The 20,000-nt window shown below is 44.3% G+C and overlaps 2 protein-coding genes and 1 long non-coding RNA gene across 5 annotated transcripts in view; 1 reads left to right on the forward strand and 2 right to left on the reverse strand.

Moving 5' to 3' along the window:
• LOC121707851 overlaps positions 1–542 on the forward strand; it is a 1,069-nt gene extending 527 nt beyond the window's left edge. The window contains exon 3 of the long non-coding RNA XR_006031420.1: positions 376–542. This is a non-coding gene — a long non-coding RNA (uncharacterized LOC121707851). The remainder of the gene's footprint in view (positions 1–375) is intronic.
• A 1,961-nt stretch (positions 543–2,503) lies between these two features.
• Positions 2,504–17,289, reverse strand: LOC121707493 (SH3 and cysteine-rich domain-containing protein 3-like). 3 transcript variants are annotated; one of them, XM_042090110.1, is made up of 13 exons: positions 17,096–17,289; positions 16,232–16,309; positions 13,421–13,499; positions 10,553–10,709; positions 9,856–9,953; positions 9,581–9,662; positions 9,087–9,184; positions 7,955–8,018; positions 6,734–6,783; positions 6,229–6,332; positions 5,499–5,550; positions 4,042–4,179; positions 2,504–2,757 (listed from the first exon to the last, which is right to left on the reverse strand). In XM_042090110.1, exons 2-13 carry the CDS (start codon positions 16,246–16,248, stop codon positions 2,659–2,661), a joined length of 1,038 nt encoding a protein of 345 aa, XP_041946044.1. In that variant the 5' UTR covers positions 16,249–16,309; positions 17,096–17,289; the 3' UTR covers positions 2,504–2,658. The 3 variants fall into 3 exon arrangements, with proteins under 3 accessions (XP_041946044.1, XP_041946043.1, XP_041946045.1); XM_042090109.1 differs by having other exon boundaries at positions 16,232–16,347; XM_042090111.1 differs by lacking the exon at positions 16,232–16,309 and having other exon boundaries at positions 17,096–17,225.
• A 1,072-nt stretch (positions 17,290–18,361) lies between these two features.
• LOC121707492 (R3H domain-containing protein 2) overlaps positions 18,362–20,000 on the reverse strand; it is a 10,554-nt gene continuing 8,915 nt past the window's right edge. Inside the window, 1 exon segment of the mRNA XM_042090108.1 lies at positions 18,362–20,000. This exon segment is cut by the window's right edge and continues 78 nt beyond it. Within this exon segment, the coding sequence (XP_041946042.1) occupies positions 19,895–20,000 (106 nt within the window). The 3' untranslated portion in view covers positions 18,362–19,894.

The raw sequence follows: 20,000 nt of genomic DNA on the forward strand, positions 1-20,000 counted from the left end.
TTGATACACACTTTTGTAAGAGATCAGAGGCGTTTTAGTTGTGAAAATGTAGTCACACAAAATGTCTGTAGGACAAAGATAAGGTCACTTGCTAAGAGAGAGGCACATGTTAGATGACGCCAGACAGGTTTTATTCATTTTTGATGTCTAGATCAGCCTCCTCCTTTAGAGGCCACCCCCAGAAAAAGAGGCCATACTACTGCTGTGAATTAAGATCGGATTCCGTGCATTAGCTAATTAAGCTGTTTAGTAGATTTGAATGGAGGATATGAGGAGGTGACTTGTGCTGTGAGTGGTCTCTTGGTGCTCTAACCTGTCTCTCTGCCCATAATTGCCCATATGGTTGCCCCCCCCCCCTCCACACCCCCCCACCAGCCCTCTGAGACCAGCATGATTCCACATGACGGGAGTCTTATGCGAAAGGAGGTGCAACACTGACCTCTGGTGGTTAAAAGTCAACACAGCAACTGCTTTGAAATCTCAACGAGTCAATCAATATTCACAACTAAAAACTACAAAAAAACTCAATTCTTGGCACTATGCTGTCCAGGATGAACAAAATGATCTAATTTCCATCATGCCACTTATACATAATGACCTGCACAATATCATTAAATGGTCTATATGTCTTGCTATGTGTATGTCTTGTAATGTGTAATGTGTTTCTCTCAGGCTTGTTATCCCAATCCCTCTCTTTTTGTGGGTGGATGTGGTGGCGTGGCGTGGGTGGGTGGGTGGCTACGGTGATGACATGGGGGATGAGATTGCTCAGCCAGCCTCTTCCATCTCAGCCAGCGAGAAACGAAACGAGACTTTCTCGTCCAGAGGAAGTGACCCGCGTCTGAAAGGGGCCTCTGTAGCCCAATCAAAAGGCTTCTCAAGCTTGGCCACTACCTGCAGTGGACCGGACCCACACTCACTACTGACAGTCAAAAATGATGTGCATGTGCATTTCTGTGTCTGTGCTTTGTGTGTGTATATGTGTGTGTGTGTGTGTGTGTAGAGAGAGTGTCACACTCTATCTTTCTAAGTATGTGTGTGTCTATGTGTCTGTCTATGTGTCCTCATGTTTGTGTGTGTGTGTGTGTGTGTGTGTGTGTGTGTGTGTATGTCTAGAGAGAGTGTCACACTCTCTCTTTCTAAGTATGTGTGTGTCTATGTATCCTCATGTTTGTGTGTGTGTGTGTCTAGAGAGAGTGTCGCACTCTCTCTTTCTAAGTATATGTGTGTCTATGTGTCTTAGTGTGTATTTGAGTGTGTGCGTGTGTGCGTGTGTGCGTGTGTGTGTGTGTGTGTGTGTGTCTAGTCCTGAAATGATGACAGGCTGCAGCTTCCAGTGACAGAACAGCATGAAACCAAGTGGCTAAGGGTGAAGTGAGGAAGGCAGGTGAGTGTGGAGACAAGAGAGGGGGGAGGAAGGGGGGAGGAGAGAGAGAAAAAAAGAGGGAACATCAGTGGGGTGGAGAGAGACGGAGAGGGGGGAGGGGGGGAGAGGGGGAGGAAGGGAGGAGGAGAGAGAGAAAGAAAGAGGGAACATCAGTGGGGTGGAGAGAGACGGAGATATCCACCTGTTCCTGTCTGTCTCTTCCACTGCACACTCAGGAGTTGACATTCCCTGCATTCTCTCTCTCTCTCTCTCTCTCTCTCTCTCTCTCTCTCTCTCTCACACACACTCTCTCACACACACACACACAGCAGAATCCATATAATCACCCCATCCTAAATCCAAATCCTAATTTCTGCACAGTTCAGTTATACAGAATCTACAGATTCGTGTTGGATTGAAATTTAACAGTGTGGACGGCTTCTAATACTAGGAGGGATCACTATAGATGTCTTCATGACAGACCTATCGGTGCAGATCAGCTTAAAGACAGCCTACCATGACCCTCACAGGCATGAAACGGTTTATATTGAGTTTGGTTTAACGGATCAGCAGATGGGTGGTGTGCATTTGTTTGATTGGGTGTGACCAAGTGGAATAAAAACAGAGAGAGAAAGAGAGAGGGAGAGAAAGAAAGAAAAATAGAGTGAGAGACAGACAGAGACAGACAGAGAAAGAGAGAAAGAGAGAGAGAAAGAGAGAGAGAGAAAGAGGCAGGGTGAGGAAATGGTGTGGAATGCCCTGAGCCCATACCTCACTGGAGAAAGTCATTCCTTTAGCTAATGATGGGTTTCTAATTTTGGCATTGGCACAGGCCTGTGGTATTGGGTCATTGGATGCAGGGGCTCAGGAAGGCAACAGTTGGCTCATCACCATTCAGTGGTCCCTTTCTGCGTCACAAATGTGATTGCCGCTATTCCTAGTGCTCAGAACCAATCAGGGGAAGCCAGAGGATACCTCCCTGACCGGAGGCCTCTATTGCAGCAATATGGTCACTGGAAACGATCATGGTTCATTATCTCATCACTGCTGAGGGCGATATTAGCTCATTTAGTTTTGGGTGTCGGAAAACACTTCCTAAAACCGATTTAGTTGGATGAACAAGCCCTTCAGTCAAGACACATTTTTGCCGTTTTTATTTCCACCTGAAGTTCAAGCAGTCACAAAAGAGAATGCGGCAGACGTCGCTAATACTGCTTCGTTTTAGTCTTCTTGTAGCTTGGGTTGAGATAAATAGCAAGTGTTAGAGGCTGTCCAGTATCTGAGAGTCCAGCTCAGATCTCCTGCAGCAAGTTGGCGGGGAAGAAGCCCAGCTTGCGTCCAGTGCTGACTTTCAGATAGCCGTTCACTTCCTCTCCCTTCTTCACCACAATCTGCAAACATAAACATAAACAGCAGAAATCAGGGGAGGCCTCCACCACACAGATCAATAGCTCACAGCTGCAGCTCATCTGAAACTCTGTGACAAATGCCAAATACACAAAGCAATATGTACTATGGACAGAACTATTTCAGAGGCTGGTAGGTAACAATGATGAGCATTAGCTAAGTACTACACTAGTTATTACTATGTAATAACACAACTACACTAGTTATTACTATGTAATAACACAACTACACTAGTTATTACTATGTGTTATTACTATAGTTATTACTAAGTACTACACTAGTTATTACTATGTAATAACACAACAGCTGCAAGTGGTGTTCTTCCATCAGCTCATGAAGTACTAACCTGCAGAGCCGGACAGTAACGGAGTACATTTACTTGAGTACAGTACTTGAGTACAATTTTGAGGGATCTGTACTTTACTCGAGTATCATTTGTGGGCAGTACTCATGACTTTACTCAAGTACATTTGAGAGGCAAATATTGTACTCTTTACTCCACTACATTTCTATCCATAACCGTGAGTACCCGTTACTTCTTCTAAAAAAAAAGGAAAAAAGAAAAATCTCGGAAACCCTCAATTTGTTGTTTCCCTCTCAAACATGATTGGATTGTGCAGGCGCCACTGATTGAGACAGCCTATCAGCAATCACCTTCAGCTTTCCGCCAAAGTCAACTCCATGGTCAGATTTAGATAAGAGACAAAGCCATAGACGAAACAATGGATGAAGACGCAGCAGGTCCATCCTGGGAATGTGCCAACCTGTGGCCCCACCTCGCCAGACTATTTTCTGAACAAGTTAATGATAGTTTTCGCTTCAAGTGTTTCAATTAAAAAATACTATTTTGTATTTGAAATATGTATTTTAAATACATGTATTAGAAATACTGCCCATCCCTGGCAACATGGTAAAAAAATGAAAATGACTTGATTCAATTCCTTTTACATTCTCCAAGGTCTTAACATTAACATTTTTCATAACTCTACTACTGCTACTCTTGTACTCTTGATACTCAAGTACTTTTAAAAACAAGTACTTCAGTACTTTTACTTAAGTAGACATTTGACTGTTGTACTTTTACTTGTACTTGAGTAAAATTTAGCAAAGGGTATCTGTACTTTTACTCAAGTAATGAAGCCGTGTACTCTGTCCGCCTCTGCTAACCTGCTTGCATGGAATGGAATGGAGAGTGTGTGAGTGTGAGTCAGGTGTGCGTGTGTAGTGGGGCGTAATGCCTGGGGGGCGTAATGCCGGGGGGGCCAGACCTGGTCTTTCTTCAGGGTGATCTGCCCCATCTCTCTGTTGCCCACAAACGAGCGGGTCACTTTGTACACCCTCTCTCCTGAGCGCACACGGATGATGTAGTTGGCTGGAAGGAAGCCTGACTTCTCTCCAATCTTACCCTAAAAGGTGGAGTGCTTATTTAGACTTCTCTCCAATCTTACTCTAAAAGGTGAAGTGGTTATTTAGACTTCTCGTAGCGAACGTGCTCACCTACATCACAAAGTGGTTATTTAGACTTCTCTCCAATCTTACTCTAAAAGGTGAAGTGCTTATCGTGGGCCCGTCCCATTTCTCCCCCCTTAAAACTTCCACTTGGTTTTGATTGCCCTCAACATTAAAGCCCCCTCGACAAGGGAAGTGGAGGTGAAGATCTTTCCCTATGAATTAGGACACCACTATATGCAAATTAGCATAGCGAACGTGCTCACCTACATCACGCGCAGCGCCGGTAGTAGTCTACCGGTAGTAGCCTGCTACTATTTTCATTCAGGAACATGCCCGTTCCAGCGGTCATCGTTGTGTGGGCTGTGCTGGTTTATCTACGTCTGGTTAATCAACAAAGATATACTTGTTCATGTGAATGCCAGAACACACACCTTAAATACTGACGAAACTACCCAGATCAGATATATAACGTTATTTGATGGGCAGACTCTCTCAAAGCACTCAGCAGATACATCGTCAGATAGCTTCGTGAGATATTTTCTAACATTAGTGTTCAAAACTCAACAGTCCATCAGATGTGCATCAAACTAACATATTCCAACAAAGTTCGAAATTTTAATATGCGTATTTGCGAAAATATATGAAAAATGTGGCCGGCTCAGTGAGCTTGCACGGTATCCTGGGTAATTTCATCTCCCACTTCGTTTTAAGCCTGCATCAGTCCTGGCTATATTTTGAGGGTTGATTTTAAGGGGAAAATAGCACTTCCCCTTGCTCCCTAAAGTAATGGGACACCCTAGCCCTACACGTGCACGCGCAAAAACGAGGGTTAGGGCAAAAATCTAGGGGTAGGGGAGGTATTGGGACGGGCCCTTAGACTTCTCTCCAATCTTACCCTAAAAGGTGAAGTGGTTATTTCACTGTAATAGTTCACATTAAACATGCGAGTGAATGCACTCCATCTCTGGGCAAGTCATTTGTAAATAGCTAAATCTGTAAAAGAAAAACAATGAAAGTCTTTCATAAATGATGTGATAATTGTGAAATGACGGCAGTGGTTGTTGTGTTGCTTGTGGCTGTTTCAATTACGTATACAGAGTGTGTGTATGTGAGAGGGTGAGCTCTTTTCTCTACGTGTGTGTGTGTGTGTGTGCGTGCGTACGTGTGTGTGTGTGTGTGTGTGTGTGTGTGTGCGTGCGTGTGCGTACGTGTGTGTGTGTGTGCGTGCGTGCGTGTGTGTGCGTGCGTGCGTGCGTGTGTTATGAAAACATACCCTCCACCATTCCTCATTGGAGTCATCAATCACAGTGATACGGTCCCCAGGGCTGAAAGCACACAGGAGGGCAGCTTAGGCAACAGCTCTTAAATAGAAAAGACTTCGGGGGATTTTAGATTTGATTTTTCCAGCAGGCACATTTTAAAGACACAAGAATAGGATCTGGCAAGCATCAGTTAGTTCACAGAATGAGCATTCTGTGCAAACAGCATCTCCTTTTATGGCCTGCCTCTTAGGTCAATTGAGAAAATAAATTTAACATAGAATAAAATAAAAACAACATCGAGTGATCCACTGGTGGTTTCATGGTGCTTGATTTTGGGTTTTCGATCAGGTTTTCCTCAAAAGTGCACTTGGAGTTAATTCTCTACTGATTAATCATCAGTAATCATGTGCACATATCCATACTGAACAAACAGGCCATAGAGTCAGATGACATGAAGTATGAGGACAAAGACAAAGACAAACACTGCATCAACAGCGGCGCTCGGGAGCAGTGAGGGGTTAGGTGCCTTCAGCCACGCCTACTGGTCGGGGTTCGAACCAGCAACCCTCTGGTTGAGATGAAGGAGGAGTGGAGAGATAGAGAGAGATAGAGCAGAGAAATGAAGGAGGAGTGGAGAGATAGAGAGAGATAGAGCAGAGAAATGAAGGAGGAGTGGAGAGATAGAGATAGAGAGAGATGTAGGAGCGGCTTTAAAGACAGCAGGAATCTGAATGGACTCACTGCAGGTCCAAGTCGTCTTTCTCCACAGCTTTGAAACGGTACAGGGCGAGGTAGTAGTGAGTGTGGGAGAACACACCCAGTTTACCCGGCTGGGGCTTCTTAGTCTGAAACAGAGCACAGACACACAAGCAATCATTATTATTATCATCATCATCATCATCATCACAGCTGGTGCTGTCATTGTCCATCACCGTAATCCATCACTTAATCATTATTTTAAGATGAAGATACAGATATGTCTTAAGTCCCTCTGAACAATAATGCATAACCAAATTGTTACAAGAAATATAATTGAGTAAATTAGTGTTAAGATGAAGTTTGTCTTGTAAGTTTGCAATCATCACCACGACCACCACCACCATCATCATCATCATCATCATCATCACCACCATCATCATCATCATCATCGTCGTCATCATCGTCACCATCACCACCATCATCATAATCATCACCACCATCATCATCATAATCAACATCATCATCATCATCATCCTTGTAATCCCACCTTGTCATCAGCAGCTGCTTTGTCCCCTTTCTTGTCCCCCTCTTGATTTGCTATAAAAACACCAATAACACAATCTGTTAAAAACACCAATAACACAATCTGTTAAAAACACCAATAACACAATCTGTTTACAACGGTCTCCAAACTCTATAGTGAACCACAAACACACAGCATGTGAATCAACAGCATGGAATGTTCAGCCATATTTAATATGGCCTACATCTAATCAATTTAGTTTCACTAAAAGATAACTACTTTTCCCCACTTTTTGGTCTCATATACACTAAATCATTTAGGATCCAGGTCCAGAAGGAACAGACCCAAGCAAACTGGGGCCTGCCTGGCCTGCCTTATAAGATTCATACAGATGCCAATACCTTTACATGTATTCATTTAGCAGACACTGTTGTCCAAAGTGATTTACATTTGTCAACTATATTGCAAGGGGTTACATTGTCCCCAGAGCAAGTTGGGGTTAAAGGTGCTCTAAGCGAGCAAACATTTTTTGTCACATACAGCAAAGACCTCACCATCCGCTAGCTGCCTGTGTCCTGAATACACTGTAAAAAAAATGCGATCCAGGCTCCAAAAACGGCCACAAACAACTTGGGCAAACCTTGCCCATAAAAACATAACAAACTATTCCAGCAAATCACCAACGAGATGCGATAAGTAGCGAGCTAGTTTTCTGTTTTGTTTGAACGTCAACAGAAGTGACATTACCCAGCATCGCTTAGAGCGCCTTTAAGTGCCTTGCTCAAGGGCACAACAATGGAACGATCAACGATGAACCCACAACTTTCTGGCTACTGCACACTAGCCCAGCTCCTTAACCACTACACTACCACTGCATGCTAGCCCAGCTCCTTAACCACTACACTACTACTGCATGCTAGCCCAGCTCCTTAACCACTACACTACCACCGCATGCTAGCCCAGCTCCTTAACCACTACACTACCACCGCATGCTAGCCCAGCTCCTTAACCACTACACTACCACCGCATGCTAGCCCAGCTCCTTAACCACTACACTACCACCGCCATGCTAGCCCAGCTCCTTAACCACTACACTACCACCGCCCCAATAACACTGTCTCAAGGTGCTTTGCGGAGCCTACCTCTTGAGTAAGTGCTTAAGTGAGGGGGGTATTGGCAAATAAAAACAGGAAACTCAGCCCATAGGGGGCATGATTGAGAAGAAGGGAGGGGTGTTCCACTCACCTCCCTCTCCCGCCTCGTCTTCTTTAGGCTGGGAGTCCTCTTCCTCCATCATCATCATCATCATCTAAAGACAAAGGCACAGAAAAGTGTAACTATTACACCCATTTGAAGACATGTGTGGATTAACTTCACACCATTGCATAGTTGAATAGAATAGCACAGCACAGCTTTATTTGCACACATCTTCCCCTTGATGTTCATGACCTCATATTCGTATGACGGCACTCTCCAGACCTAAAACAGCGTCACCTTATGCTTGTCCTCTGACCTAAAACAGCGTCACCTTATGTATAAGTAAGTATAAGTATATATACTCTTTTGATCCCGTGAGGAAAATTTGGTCTCTGCATTTATCCCAATCCGTGAATACACAGTGAGATGAAGCACACACTAATCCCGGCGCAGTGAGCTGCCTGCAACAACAGCAGTGCTCGGGGAGCAGTGAGGGGTTAGGTGCCTTGCTCAAGGGCACTTCAGCCGTGCCTACTGGTCGGGGTTCGAACCGGCAACCCTCCGGTTACAAGTCCGAAATGCTAACCAGTAGGCCATGGCTGCCACAAATAATGCTTGTCCTCTGACCTAAAACAGCGTCACCTTATGCTTGTCCTCTGACCTAAAACAGCTTCACCTTATGCTTGTCCTCTGACCTAAAACAGCGTCACCTTATGCTTGTCCTCTGATCTAAAACAGCCTCACCTTATGCTTGTCCTCTGACCTAAAACAGTGTCACCTTATGCTTGTCCTCTGACCTAAAACAGCCTCACCTTATGCTTGTCCTCTGACCTAAAACAGCGTCACCTTATGCTTGTCCTCTGACCTAAAACAGCCTCACCTTATGCTTGACCTCTGACCTAAAGCAGCCTCACCTTATGCTTGACCTCTGACCTCTGACCTAAAACAGCGTCACCTTATGCTTGACCTCTGACCTCTGACCTAAAACAGCCTCACCTTATGCTTGTCCTCTGACCTAAAACAGCGTCACCTTATGCTTGTCCTCTGACCTAAAACAGCCTCACCTTATGCTTGACCTCTGACCTAAAGCAGCCTCACCTTATGCTTGACCTCTGACCTCTGACCTAAAACAGCGTCACCTTATGCTTGACCTCTGACCTCTGACCTAAAACAGCCTCACCTTATGCTTGTCCTCTGACCCCTTCTTGCGCTCCTTGTTGGCCATGATGACTCCGACACGCAGGGTCTCAAACACGGGGTCAGTGCGATTTGACTGGGCTTGATGTCAGAAGGGGAAAAAGGAAAACATTCAACTGAACACCTTAACGTTGTATAGAACTGAAACAACTGTGTGGTAGGAACAGGCTTCACTCCGGTCTGTATTCTTTAGAGTGCTGGGCCAAACGTACAAGTGACATCAAGGAAGAAAAAAGGCCGCACTTTGCATACAAAACGTGTTTGCGTTTCGGCTTAGCGCCTTCTTCAGCGTGCTCAAAGCATACTCAGTCAGCTCTGAGTAATGTACACTGAAGAAGGGGCTAAGCAGAAACGGCCCTTTTTTGAATAAAAAAAATAATTGTTTCTTAATATCAGATTGATTAAAATCCAGGAGACTGTGTGAGATTGCTGGATCTGTGTGAGATTGCTGGATCTGTGGGAGTTGAGGGGACTCACAGAAGGGGAGCAGCTGGCTAACTGTAGCATTCTGCTGACTGCTGTAGAGTGGGGAGCTGTACGCACGTCTGAAACCAGGAGGCTGACAGGAGACAGGGGGAACCAGAGAGGGAGAGAGAGAGAGAGAGAGAGAGAGACAGAGAAAGAGAAAGAGAAGTAGTCAACAATATGTGTGAACTGAAGCAGATACGGGTGTATAAAACATATTCACTGTATAAACCATATAAAACATATAAACACATTCACTGTATTTACTGTACATTTTGAGCTCTTACAATTTTACCGAAGCATTTCTGAAACTCCACGTAGGACTGGCACTGATGGTGGATGTTGGTCTTGCAGTTTTTGCATCTCAGCGCAAATTTATTATTGACTGAATGAAGGAGAGAGTCACACAAAAAGATTCAGCATGTCTTCAGTTTGGACCATAGACTGTATAATATAGAACTGGACATTGTCAGCAACAGCAACATAGCTGAATGGAGCCGCTGTGTCCAGCTCTATATACAGGCTATGGTTTGGACTGTTGTACAGTCTTGAATAAACAACTACAAAGACACATTTCATAAAAATGTGAAAATGTTAATGACATTGTAATTGATTCTATGCATACCAGCAGGTGATCTGACAAACATAATGGTTTGGGAATGTAATATTTGACTGTGTTGGACTGTGAATATGTGATCCTGATCATGAGCATCCAGCTAGATATTTCATTTGGAATGATTTCCATATATTCAATCAATACTCTTTGCTCATGTCATCACAAGTTATGTATGAAACCTCTAGGCCGAGTAAAGCACACAGAGCATACATGTATTATAAATGTTTCCAAAGGCTGTTCTGTATACTGGATTCTTGCCCTCTACAGAGAGGCTTGTTGCCCTGGTTCATAATGGACCAAGCTGGCCTCCAGCTCATCCATCCTGCATTAGATGTTCCAGAGAAGGCTGACACTGACGCTTGACTTACGGACTATCATGCGTGCGCAGACGTCACAGAATTTGGGCTTCTTGCAGTAGTGGTCCTTGAACTTGTGTGGTTTGTCGTTGACTGGCTTCACAGGCTCAGGAGGAGGGGGCTCCTCTTTCTCCTCTTCCTCAACCTCTTCATCATAGATGAAATAGACCTGACGAAGATAAACAGCCGCGTGACAGGGAATCACGAGAGGTACATTTTATTGATGAAATATGTTGAAATATAAGTGTGAGTATACAGTATATACTCTTTTGATCCCGTGAGGGAAATTTGCCTGCTACAGCGGCGCTCGGGGAGCAGTGAGGGGTTAGATGCCTTGCTCAAGGGCAGCCATTCCTACTGGTCGGGGTTCGAACCGGCAACCCTCCGGTTACAAATCCGAAGCCCTAACCAGTAAGCCACAGCTGCCCAATGATTTGAATGAAATGACAATGTCTAGGAATTGGGACGTGTCAACTACTGTGTACATAAGTAATGTAATGTAATGTCTTGAATTCCCCCTTGGGGATCAATAAACTCTATCTATCTAATGTTCCCTCAGTCATTTAAAGTTGAAAACAGCCTTGTGCCAGATTACATATTATGTCATACTGAAGTTTCAGTGTGTTCCATGTCACCATTCTGTGTGTGTGTGTTTGTGTGTGTGTGTAGAATAATTCACAGGCCCTGCTCCATTCACAGCTTTTGTAAGCTGTGTGTGTGTGTGTGTGTGTAGAATAATTCACAGGCCCTGCTCCATTCACAGCTTTTGTAAGCTGTGTGTGTGTGTGTGTGTGTAGAATAATTCACAGGCCCTGCTCCATTCACAGGTTTTGTAAGCTGAAACCAGAGGTGGCTGACCAAGGACATGATTTAAAGGTAGAAAAGCTACAGAGAAGTGGAGTTGGGCACAACCGATAAACAACCGATAAACAAACACTTGTTTGTTTGAACAGTCTCTGTGCTATGTGTGCAAGTGAATAAACACCGGCAAGTAACAGGAATATTATTCCTATACTATACAGGGGCGCGTTTCCCAAAAGCATAGTTGGTTGCAATGCAATTTCCCATTGCCAACCAACTAAGCTGCTAACAGGTTAGCAACTATGGTTTTGGGAAACACACCCCAGTGCAGCATAAAGGGAACAGCTCTAGCAGAAAACCAAATATCCGTTAGTGTCAGTGACACCGTTAAAGGAACCGTATGTAAGAAATGTAATTCAATTAATCATAAAATGGCCCTGATATGTCACTAGACATAAAGAAATCAAGTTCATTTTAAATACTTATATCACTGACAACAGTAGTCGGGCCAGGATATTGTCATTTAAAAAGTGAAGTTGCAGCCCTCAACTGATGTTGATGTTGTCATGTTGTGTTTTGGCCTGATGCGCCACCCTCCACCTATTTACTAATCACGAAGTCAGTAGTGTTTTGGCCTCCGGGTTGCCAGCTCTGCCAGTCAGGGGGGAGGGGGAGGGGATAAACCACTCTACAGTATGTGGCGCTGTATTGAATAGCATGCTAGTATGTGGCGCTGTATTGAATAGCATGCTAATCAGTGGAAGAGTGCTACTATATGTGGATGTGTTCACGACTCCAAACGCAAAACCTGTAGAACTCCACATGGCACCGTTAAGCAGCCTTTAAACTAGACGGTTAAGCATGGGAGGGGAGGGGAGGGGAGGTGACTGCTAGATCTCCCCTTAATGCCCAGGTGGCCCTGTGTGCTGAGGGGGCTCCATCTGCCTCCAGGCCTGGTTGCCTGATGGAGGCTTCTCTAATGATGGGCCTGTTCCCCCGGGAATGGCCACATTCAGCAACCTCTCCCTCTCACTCTCCTCTCCTGCGGACGTTCTATTTTCTGCTTCTCTTCCATCCTAATGGCCATCTCACATCGCTGAAAGTCTCCATTTTCCATCTGTTTGCCTGTGTGTGTGTAATGTGTCATGTTTCTATTAGGACTGATAATATGAGGCAGCTTTTTGTCAGTAACTTAACTCAATTGCATTAACATAAATAATGTAATACTATTTAGTACAGGTGATATAGTCAAGAATATCATATTGATGGCACACTTGTATGGCTAGGTCCTTAGTGTGGGCTGTGGGTGATTCTTAATCATGCTCTACATGTCTAAAAGCTGGTCTAGTGTATGACTGCTCAAGTGGTAACTCGCTGTTTCTCATGGACATCGGCCAATTATTGGATAAGGCAATCCTGTCACAAAGTGTATGAAGTCTTCTATACCTGTTCCCTATATCGATCAATACCCTGAATTATTTGACCAAGGTCTAACCTGGGAGTAGTCCATTCAGAACAAGCCAGATGATAATATGACCACTGAAATTGGACTAAACCTAATTACTATTAACCTAATTACTATTACAACCTAAAATATAACTATCTATAGTGTCAATATTTAGTGTAGAGGCTTTGGGTCTTTGATATGATCAAAGTCATATGGCTGTACCTTCTAAATAGACTCAGTCCATCTATTTATCATCTACCTATTTATGGCCATATGCCATTTGCCATTGATGTGCATGAGTCTCACTGCATTTATCAAGCATAGCATTAACCAAACATAGTAATCATTGAGCACAAAACCGGCCACAAATAAACCCGGCCTCTGAAAAGAGCCACTGCTAAATATAGGTCTACACAGGACCGGACTCCCTGCGGATGCTTGCCCTCGATAAAAGTTTCATTTCATCCCAGATTAGATGCTCAGAGCCTCATTTGGGGAGTAAGAGAGGGTCCATGGACGAGGTCATCTCTCAGACAGTAACCATGAGCCATGCTGTGCCATGTGTCTGGTGGTTCAGGCTGCCCTGGGGTGCGCGAGGGTAAATTAATATTAGCCTCGTTTCCCTGGCTCACCGTGTTGTCCTCCTCTTTCACCACATTGTCCGGCGCTGGAGGGTTGTCATGGAAATCCAACGAATCCTTATCGTCCAGTCTGAAATAGATGTGGGGGGAAATAGATGTAAAGCCATAATAATAGGCCAGTATGCTGTGTTTGGAAAATAGGCTCCCGCTAGATTTTCATGTAAAAATTGATTTTTTTTGCATATTTTGCTAATATAGAGTCTAAGGAACAAGATATTTTTTGTCTTAAAATTTTCACGATCCATCTTTAGTGTTTTTATCTGTATTTTTTAAAATAAGTGATTATATCTAGTCCGAAAAGTGATTCACATTTTCTTCTAATTTTTTGACAATTAATTCCACTTTTTGCACACAAAACCCGCAGATAATGTAGAAAGGTTGTTGGTTCTGAAACAATATCCATAGTTTTCAAACTTTGAGTGTCTGAAAAGTGTAAAAACACCTCCTCCCTTGTTGCCTATGTCAAAAACGATTTCTTAATCTTTGCTTTTCTTGATGCTTTCCTTGACCTGCCATGTCATTCTATTGTCTACCTAAAGAGAAATTTGTCTTGGAAATTATCTATAATAGTACAGGCAACACAGTACACCACTAGGTGTCATAGGCATGGGTAGTTAAGTAGCAGTAGGCAAAATTAACAAACAAAAGAATATAAGGTACAAACAAACAAACAAACCACGGATATAAGTTACAAACAAACAAACAGACAGACAAACCACAGATGGCCCTCTCACAGCCTAAACTAATACAAAAAACAAATAACGCAAGGGAAAACATTGGTCAGACACTAAACCATGTGCATTTGCTCTCTTTAATCTGGTACGCCCTCCAAATGAGCCTGGGACAGTTGGTCAAGGCTAAAGTCAACACCATCTTGGTCACTGTGATGCTAAGCACTAGTCCTGGTGTGGACTATGGGAACCCTCAACGGCTCTCCAACTGCAGGGTTACCGAGGCCTGGCTCCCTACCGATACCCCCATGAGGCTGTGGAGCAGCCAGTGCTGGTGGGCTGGATATATCTTGACTGGTAGGAACAGGTTTAAGCTCGGAGCAATGCATGGTCTTAAGGGGGCCCTCCTCCCCATTCGGCCTGATCTTATAGTGTGTGCCAATTCCATCCAGACACTCCACAATTTCATACTTGGTGGACACCTATGTACCCTGGATTTTTTGGTGACCGTGAAAATGGTTGTTGCAAAAGAGTGTACATGTACATTACATTTAGCAGACACTTCTTGACCAAAGTCACTTACATACTGTATGTCAGCTATATTACAAGGGATCACATTGTCCCCGGAGCAACTTGGGGTTAAGTGCCTTGCTCAAGGGCAACAGTGGAAGCCGGGAATTGAACCGACAACTTTCAGGCTACTGCACACTAGCCCAGCTCCTTAACCACTACACTACCACCGCCCACTAGAAAAAGACTAGAGTGCCAGGTGGTAATATGGGTACGGTGTCAGGACCACCATGCCTACGATATGCCGCAGCCTCTTCTATGTGTCTACTAGCACTAGTATAGACAGAAGTCAGGTACTCTTGATGTTGCACCACCCAATCAGTTGGTGGACTGTCCCTGTGGTCACCTTCAGTATTTCCAAGTAGGTGGTCGACGGGTAACTGTGGCTTCTGACTGAACATCAGCTCGTATGGGGAGTGCTGTGTGGACTGGTACACGGTGGTATTATAGGCGAACAGGAGCTGAGGGAGCCACTGGGGCCATTTCTGCTTCTTTTCAGGGGGTAAGGTCCTGAGCAAGTCATGAAGTGTCCTGTTGAAATGTTCACATTGACCGTTCCCCTCTGGATGATAAGTGGTGGTTCTACTCTTTGTTATGCTGTAGATGTAGGGCAGCCGTGGCCCACTGGTTAGCACTTTGGACTTGTAACCGGAGGCTTGAGCAAGGCACCTAACCCCTCACTGCTCCCCGAGCGCCGCTGTGGTTGCAGGCAGCTCACCGCGCCGGGATTAGTGTGTGCTACACCTCACTGTGTGTTCACTGTGTGCTGTGTGTGTTTCACTAATTCACAGATTGGGTTAAATGCAGAGACCAAATTTCCCTCACGGGATCAAAAGAGTATATATACTTATATATATATATATTATATAGATATAGGTAGATGTCACACCGGTGCTTCAACAGCTCCCCCTCAAAGCTGCGCCCCTGATCAGAGTGGATTCTCCTTGGCACGCCATACACATAGAACTCATCTCTCAGTTAGAATCTTAGCTACGGAAAGGCCTGGGTCAACTTTGAGAAAACATTTGTGACTACCAGAACATTCTCTTGTCCTTTGCTAGCCCAATCCAAGAGAGTAATGTCAATGGAGATTATCTACAAAGGCTTAGTGGCTAACAGATGAATAACCCAAGAATGCTTTCAATTTCTTTTTTAAAAATGCAAAAATGTCTATCCTGCTTTTTTTTTTTGTAACCACAGTGAGAAAAGAAAAGGCTAGATTTATTTAAAATAACAGGGCATGTGCACCACATTAATAAAAACAGTAAGATGTATGAAAAGAAAACATTAATACATAAATACAGGTATGCGTCTTGAAGATATCTGTGTGGCGGCTTAATCAACCCAGCTGTGGTGACAGTCCTTTGTGAAGGATATCAAGGCAAAGTGAGCATTTCTGAATGCGACTCCTGTGGCTGCTCAGTGTATTTATATCTGACCCACACAGCGTCAGCACAGCAGGCACTAGGATTTGAGTTTTAGTAATATTGAACTGTGTTAGAAACAACTGTTTTAAATGGAGTTATTCGTGTTGTGTTTTATGATGACTGTGGACACTTACTGATCATATTGGGCCATAGCGTTGCGTGATTACTGGGCACGCCACAACTGCAGTGCCTATCAAGAACAGTAGAGGGTGCTGCAGGGCCGTAGAAATACACCCTGAGAACAGAGGTACTAAAAATACACACACAATGTTTCATAGTTAAGTCATGTTAGTTCCACCACTTCCCATAGCAGCAACACATGATAGGCTTAGATTTATTTAAATTATGTCTTCATTTTCACATAATTTCCCCAAACAAAATTCTAAAGAGGAAAAGTAATCAAACCAATGAAGAAAGAAGAAATGAATGAATGAATGAAAAGCATGTATGGTGAAAAGTCATGTTCAAAATACGAAATCTTGGCCGAATGTGATCTGTGCTTTCTGAACATACAAGATATGAGTCAGGGATAATTGAACCCAAAACAGCCTCAAATGGGCGAAAACCTAAGCAGTTGCTGCACTGAGAGACACAGCATGGCGACCAGGACAGAACAACCAGTGCCCCCCCTCACCCACTGAGCCCGACAATGGCTCCGACTCACACAGGAGGGACCAGGCTATTCTGGGGGGCAATTTGATCCTGGCTGGGAGTTTAAAAGAGGAGCATTTTTGGGAGTGGTGTGGACATAAGATATGCCACATACTACTGTGTGGAAGCAGAGCAACAAGTCTTGGCACGGTCTTGAGCTTATGCCAAACTTATAAGTAGTCAAAGTAGTCCAAAGAAGTGCCCTACTGACCCACAGGGGAAGCATCAGTCTGGACACGCACAGAGAATGGATAGGATGGGAGATCACAGGTACCCTAAACTCTTCACAAACCACACCACAGTAGAAATGTACCAGAAACAGCAGTGTATTAGCTCTGAGGGCTTACCTGATTCTAAACGTTTGAGTCCCGCTCTTCAGAAAGCCAGTGGTCAGTCCGGAAGCCTCTCTCAAAGTCAAATAGCCGTAAACACAGTGCAACACATGCTCAGCTTTTGTTTGGTCCCAAGCGTAGAGGGCTTTCCAAAAGGGGCTTCTTTAACAGGTGGGAGCTCGTGAGGAGCTATGTGCCCCACCCCTGAATATGCGCGTCCATGTGTGTGTCTGTGTGTGTGTGTGTGCCTGCGCAAGCGCATGTATGTTTATGTCCAAGAGTGAATGGGACAGCTGGACTCAACTGAATTCAGAGGGTTAGAAAAAGGAAAAGGAAGGGGGACCCCCATGTCAGCCATACCTTCCTCAGCAACACACCATGATGTAGGGCTGACACACACACACACACACAGACACACACACACATACCTTACTCAGCAACACACCATGATGTAGGGCTGACACACACACACACACACACACACACACACACACACACACACACATACCTTACTCAGCAACACACCATGATGTAGGGCTGACACACACACAGACACACACACACATACCTTACTCAGTAACACACCATGATGTAGGGCTGACACACACACACACACACACACACACACACACACCTTACTCAGCAACACACCATGATGTAGGGCTGACACACACACACACACACAAACACATACCTTCCTCAGCAACACACCATGATGTAGGGCTGACACACACACACACACACATACCTTACTCAGCAACACACCATGATGTAGGGATGACACACACACACACACACACACATACCTTACTCAGCAACACACCATGATGTAGGGCTGACACACACACACACACACATACCTTACTCAGCAACACACCATGATGTAGGGCTGACACACACACACACACACACACACACACACACACATACCTTACTCAGCAACACACCATGATGTAGGGCTGACACACACACACACACACACACATACCTTACTCAGCAACACACCATGATGTAGGGCTGACACACACACACATACCTTACTCAGCAACACACCATGATGTAGGGCTGACACACACACACATACCTTACTCAGCAACACACCATGATGTAGGGCTGACACACACACACACACACACACACACACACACATACCTTACTCAGCAACACACCATGATGTAGGGCTGACACACACACACACACACACACAAACACACAAACACACACACACACACACACACACAAACAAACAACGGTCAAAAAAATGAATACAGCAGAAACTCATCTTTTCTCGTCTTTTATATTTTTAAAAACAAAAATAACAGATTAAATGGAATTTACAGTAGACATTTGCAATCATTGTGCACTTTTTAATACTTCCTCTGATACGTCCTGCATGGCGGTCAACAAAACAAATGCAAACACAATGCAGGGGACAGGTGGAGGCAGCGGAGAAAGGGGGGGGGGGGGGTGGAGGAGAGGAAGGCAGGATAAAAAGAGGTTCTTTAACTTATCCACTGAAAAAAAAGAAATCACTGTATATATATGTATGTGTGTGTGTGATATATATATATATATATATATATATACATATACACACACATATATATATATACACATATATATATATCATTTTATAATCCATACATCACTTATATAAATATATCGAACCAAAAAAGAAAAATTTAACAATATTTTTCTGAGGAAAAAAAACAGCGCAATACAGAAACCCACAACAGCAGTAAGAGAGATCTGAGACTCCAAAGCACAAGAGAGAGAGAGAGAGAGACAGAGTGGGAGAGAGAGAGCACGAGAGAGCATATGAGAGAGAGAGAGACAGTGGGAGAAAGAGAGCGAGAGAGAGAGCATATGAGAGAGAGAGAGAGAGAGAGAGAGAGAGAGAGAGAGAAAGCATGAAGAGGTGAGAAAAAAGAGCAGCAGAGAATTGTCAGGAAGGGAGGAAAGTGGGAAAAGATCAGAACAGGAGGATAACGTTACTGACACTGTGTGACCGTACTACACAATAGAGTAGGCTATGTGTGTGACCGTACTACACAATAGAGTAGGCTATGTGTGTGACCGTACTACACAATAGAGTAGGCTATGTGTGTAGAGAGAGAAGGACAGGGGGGGCCAGGAGAAGCCAGGAGTCTGGGACAAAAGGAGAACTTGGCCTGGAGACAGAAAAAGAAGAGGGGGGGGGGGGGTCGCTGGGGCCGAGGATTAGTTGAGGTTCTGCTGTCCAGTGTGTCCATATGTGCTACGGGACCTGCTATCTGAGTGAGTGTGTGTGTGTGTGTGTGTGTGTGTGTGTGTGTGTACTATACCTGGCAACAGAGATACACATGCTCACGTGTCTTGTGTGCTCTTCAGGTAACGATTCCAAGAAAGTGTGAAGGAGCCCAACCGTAAGAAACAACCGTGTTGTGTTTGAAACAAGCGTGTTGTGTTTGAAACAAGCGTGTTGTGTTTGAAACAACCGTGTTGTGTTTGAAACAACCGTGTTGTGTTTGAAACAACCGTGTTGTGTTTGAAACAACCGTGTTGTGTTTGAAATAAGCGTGTTGTGTTTGAAATAAGCGTGTTGTTTGAAATAACCGTGTTGTGTTTGAAATAACCGTGTTGTGTTTTAATTCATACAGTAGGGCCAGGATCAGCTCCTCTCATCCCATATCCTTTTCCCTCTGAAAAAACAAACAGCACTTCTTTCTGTCCACCTTCCACCCTTCCCAAGTCTCTCTCTCTCATGCGCTCTCTGTCTCTCATGCGCTGTCTGTCTGTCTCTCTCTCTCTCTCTCTCTCATGCTCTCTCTCTGTTCACTGGGAGCTGGCTCGCTCCAGCACGTGCAGGTCATAGTTCTTTCTGGCGGCGCGTAGCTTGAACAGGCTGCCTCCGCTGTTGTTGAGTTTGAAGGAAGCGCTC

Source organism: Alosa sapidissima, chromosome 4 (assembly GCF_018492685.1).
Source record: "Alosa sapidissima isolate fAloSap1 chromosome 4, fAloSap1.pri, whole genome shotgun sequence".
NCBI classification, from domain to species: Eukaryota; Metazoa; Chordata; class Actinopteri; order Clupeiformes; family Clupeidae; genus Alosa; species Alosa sapidissima.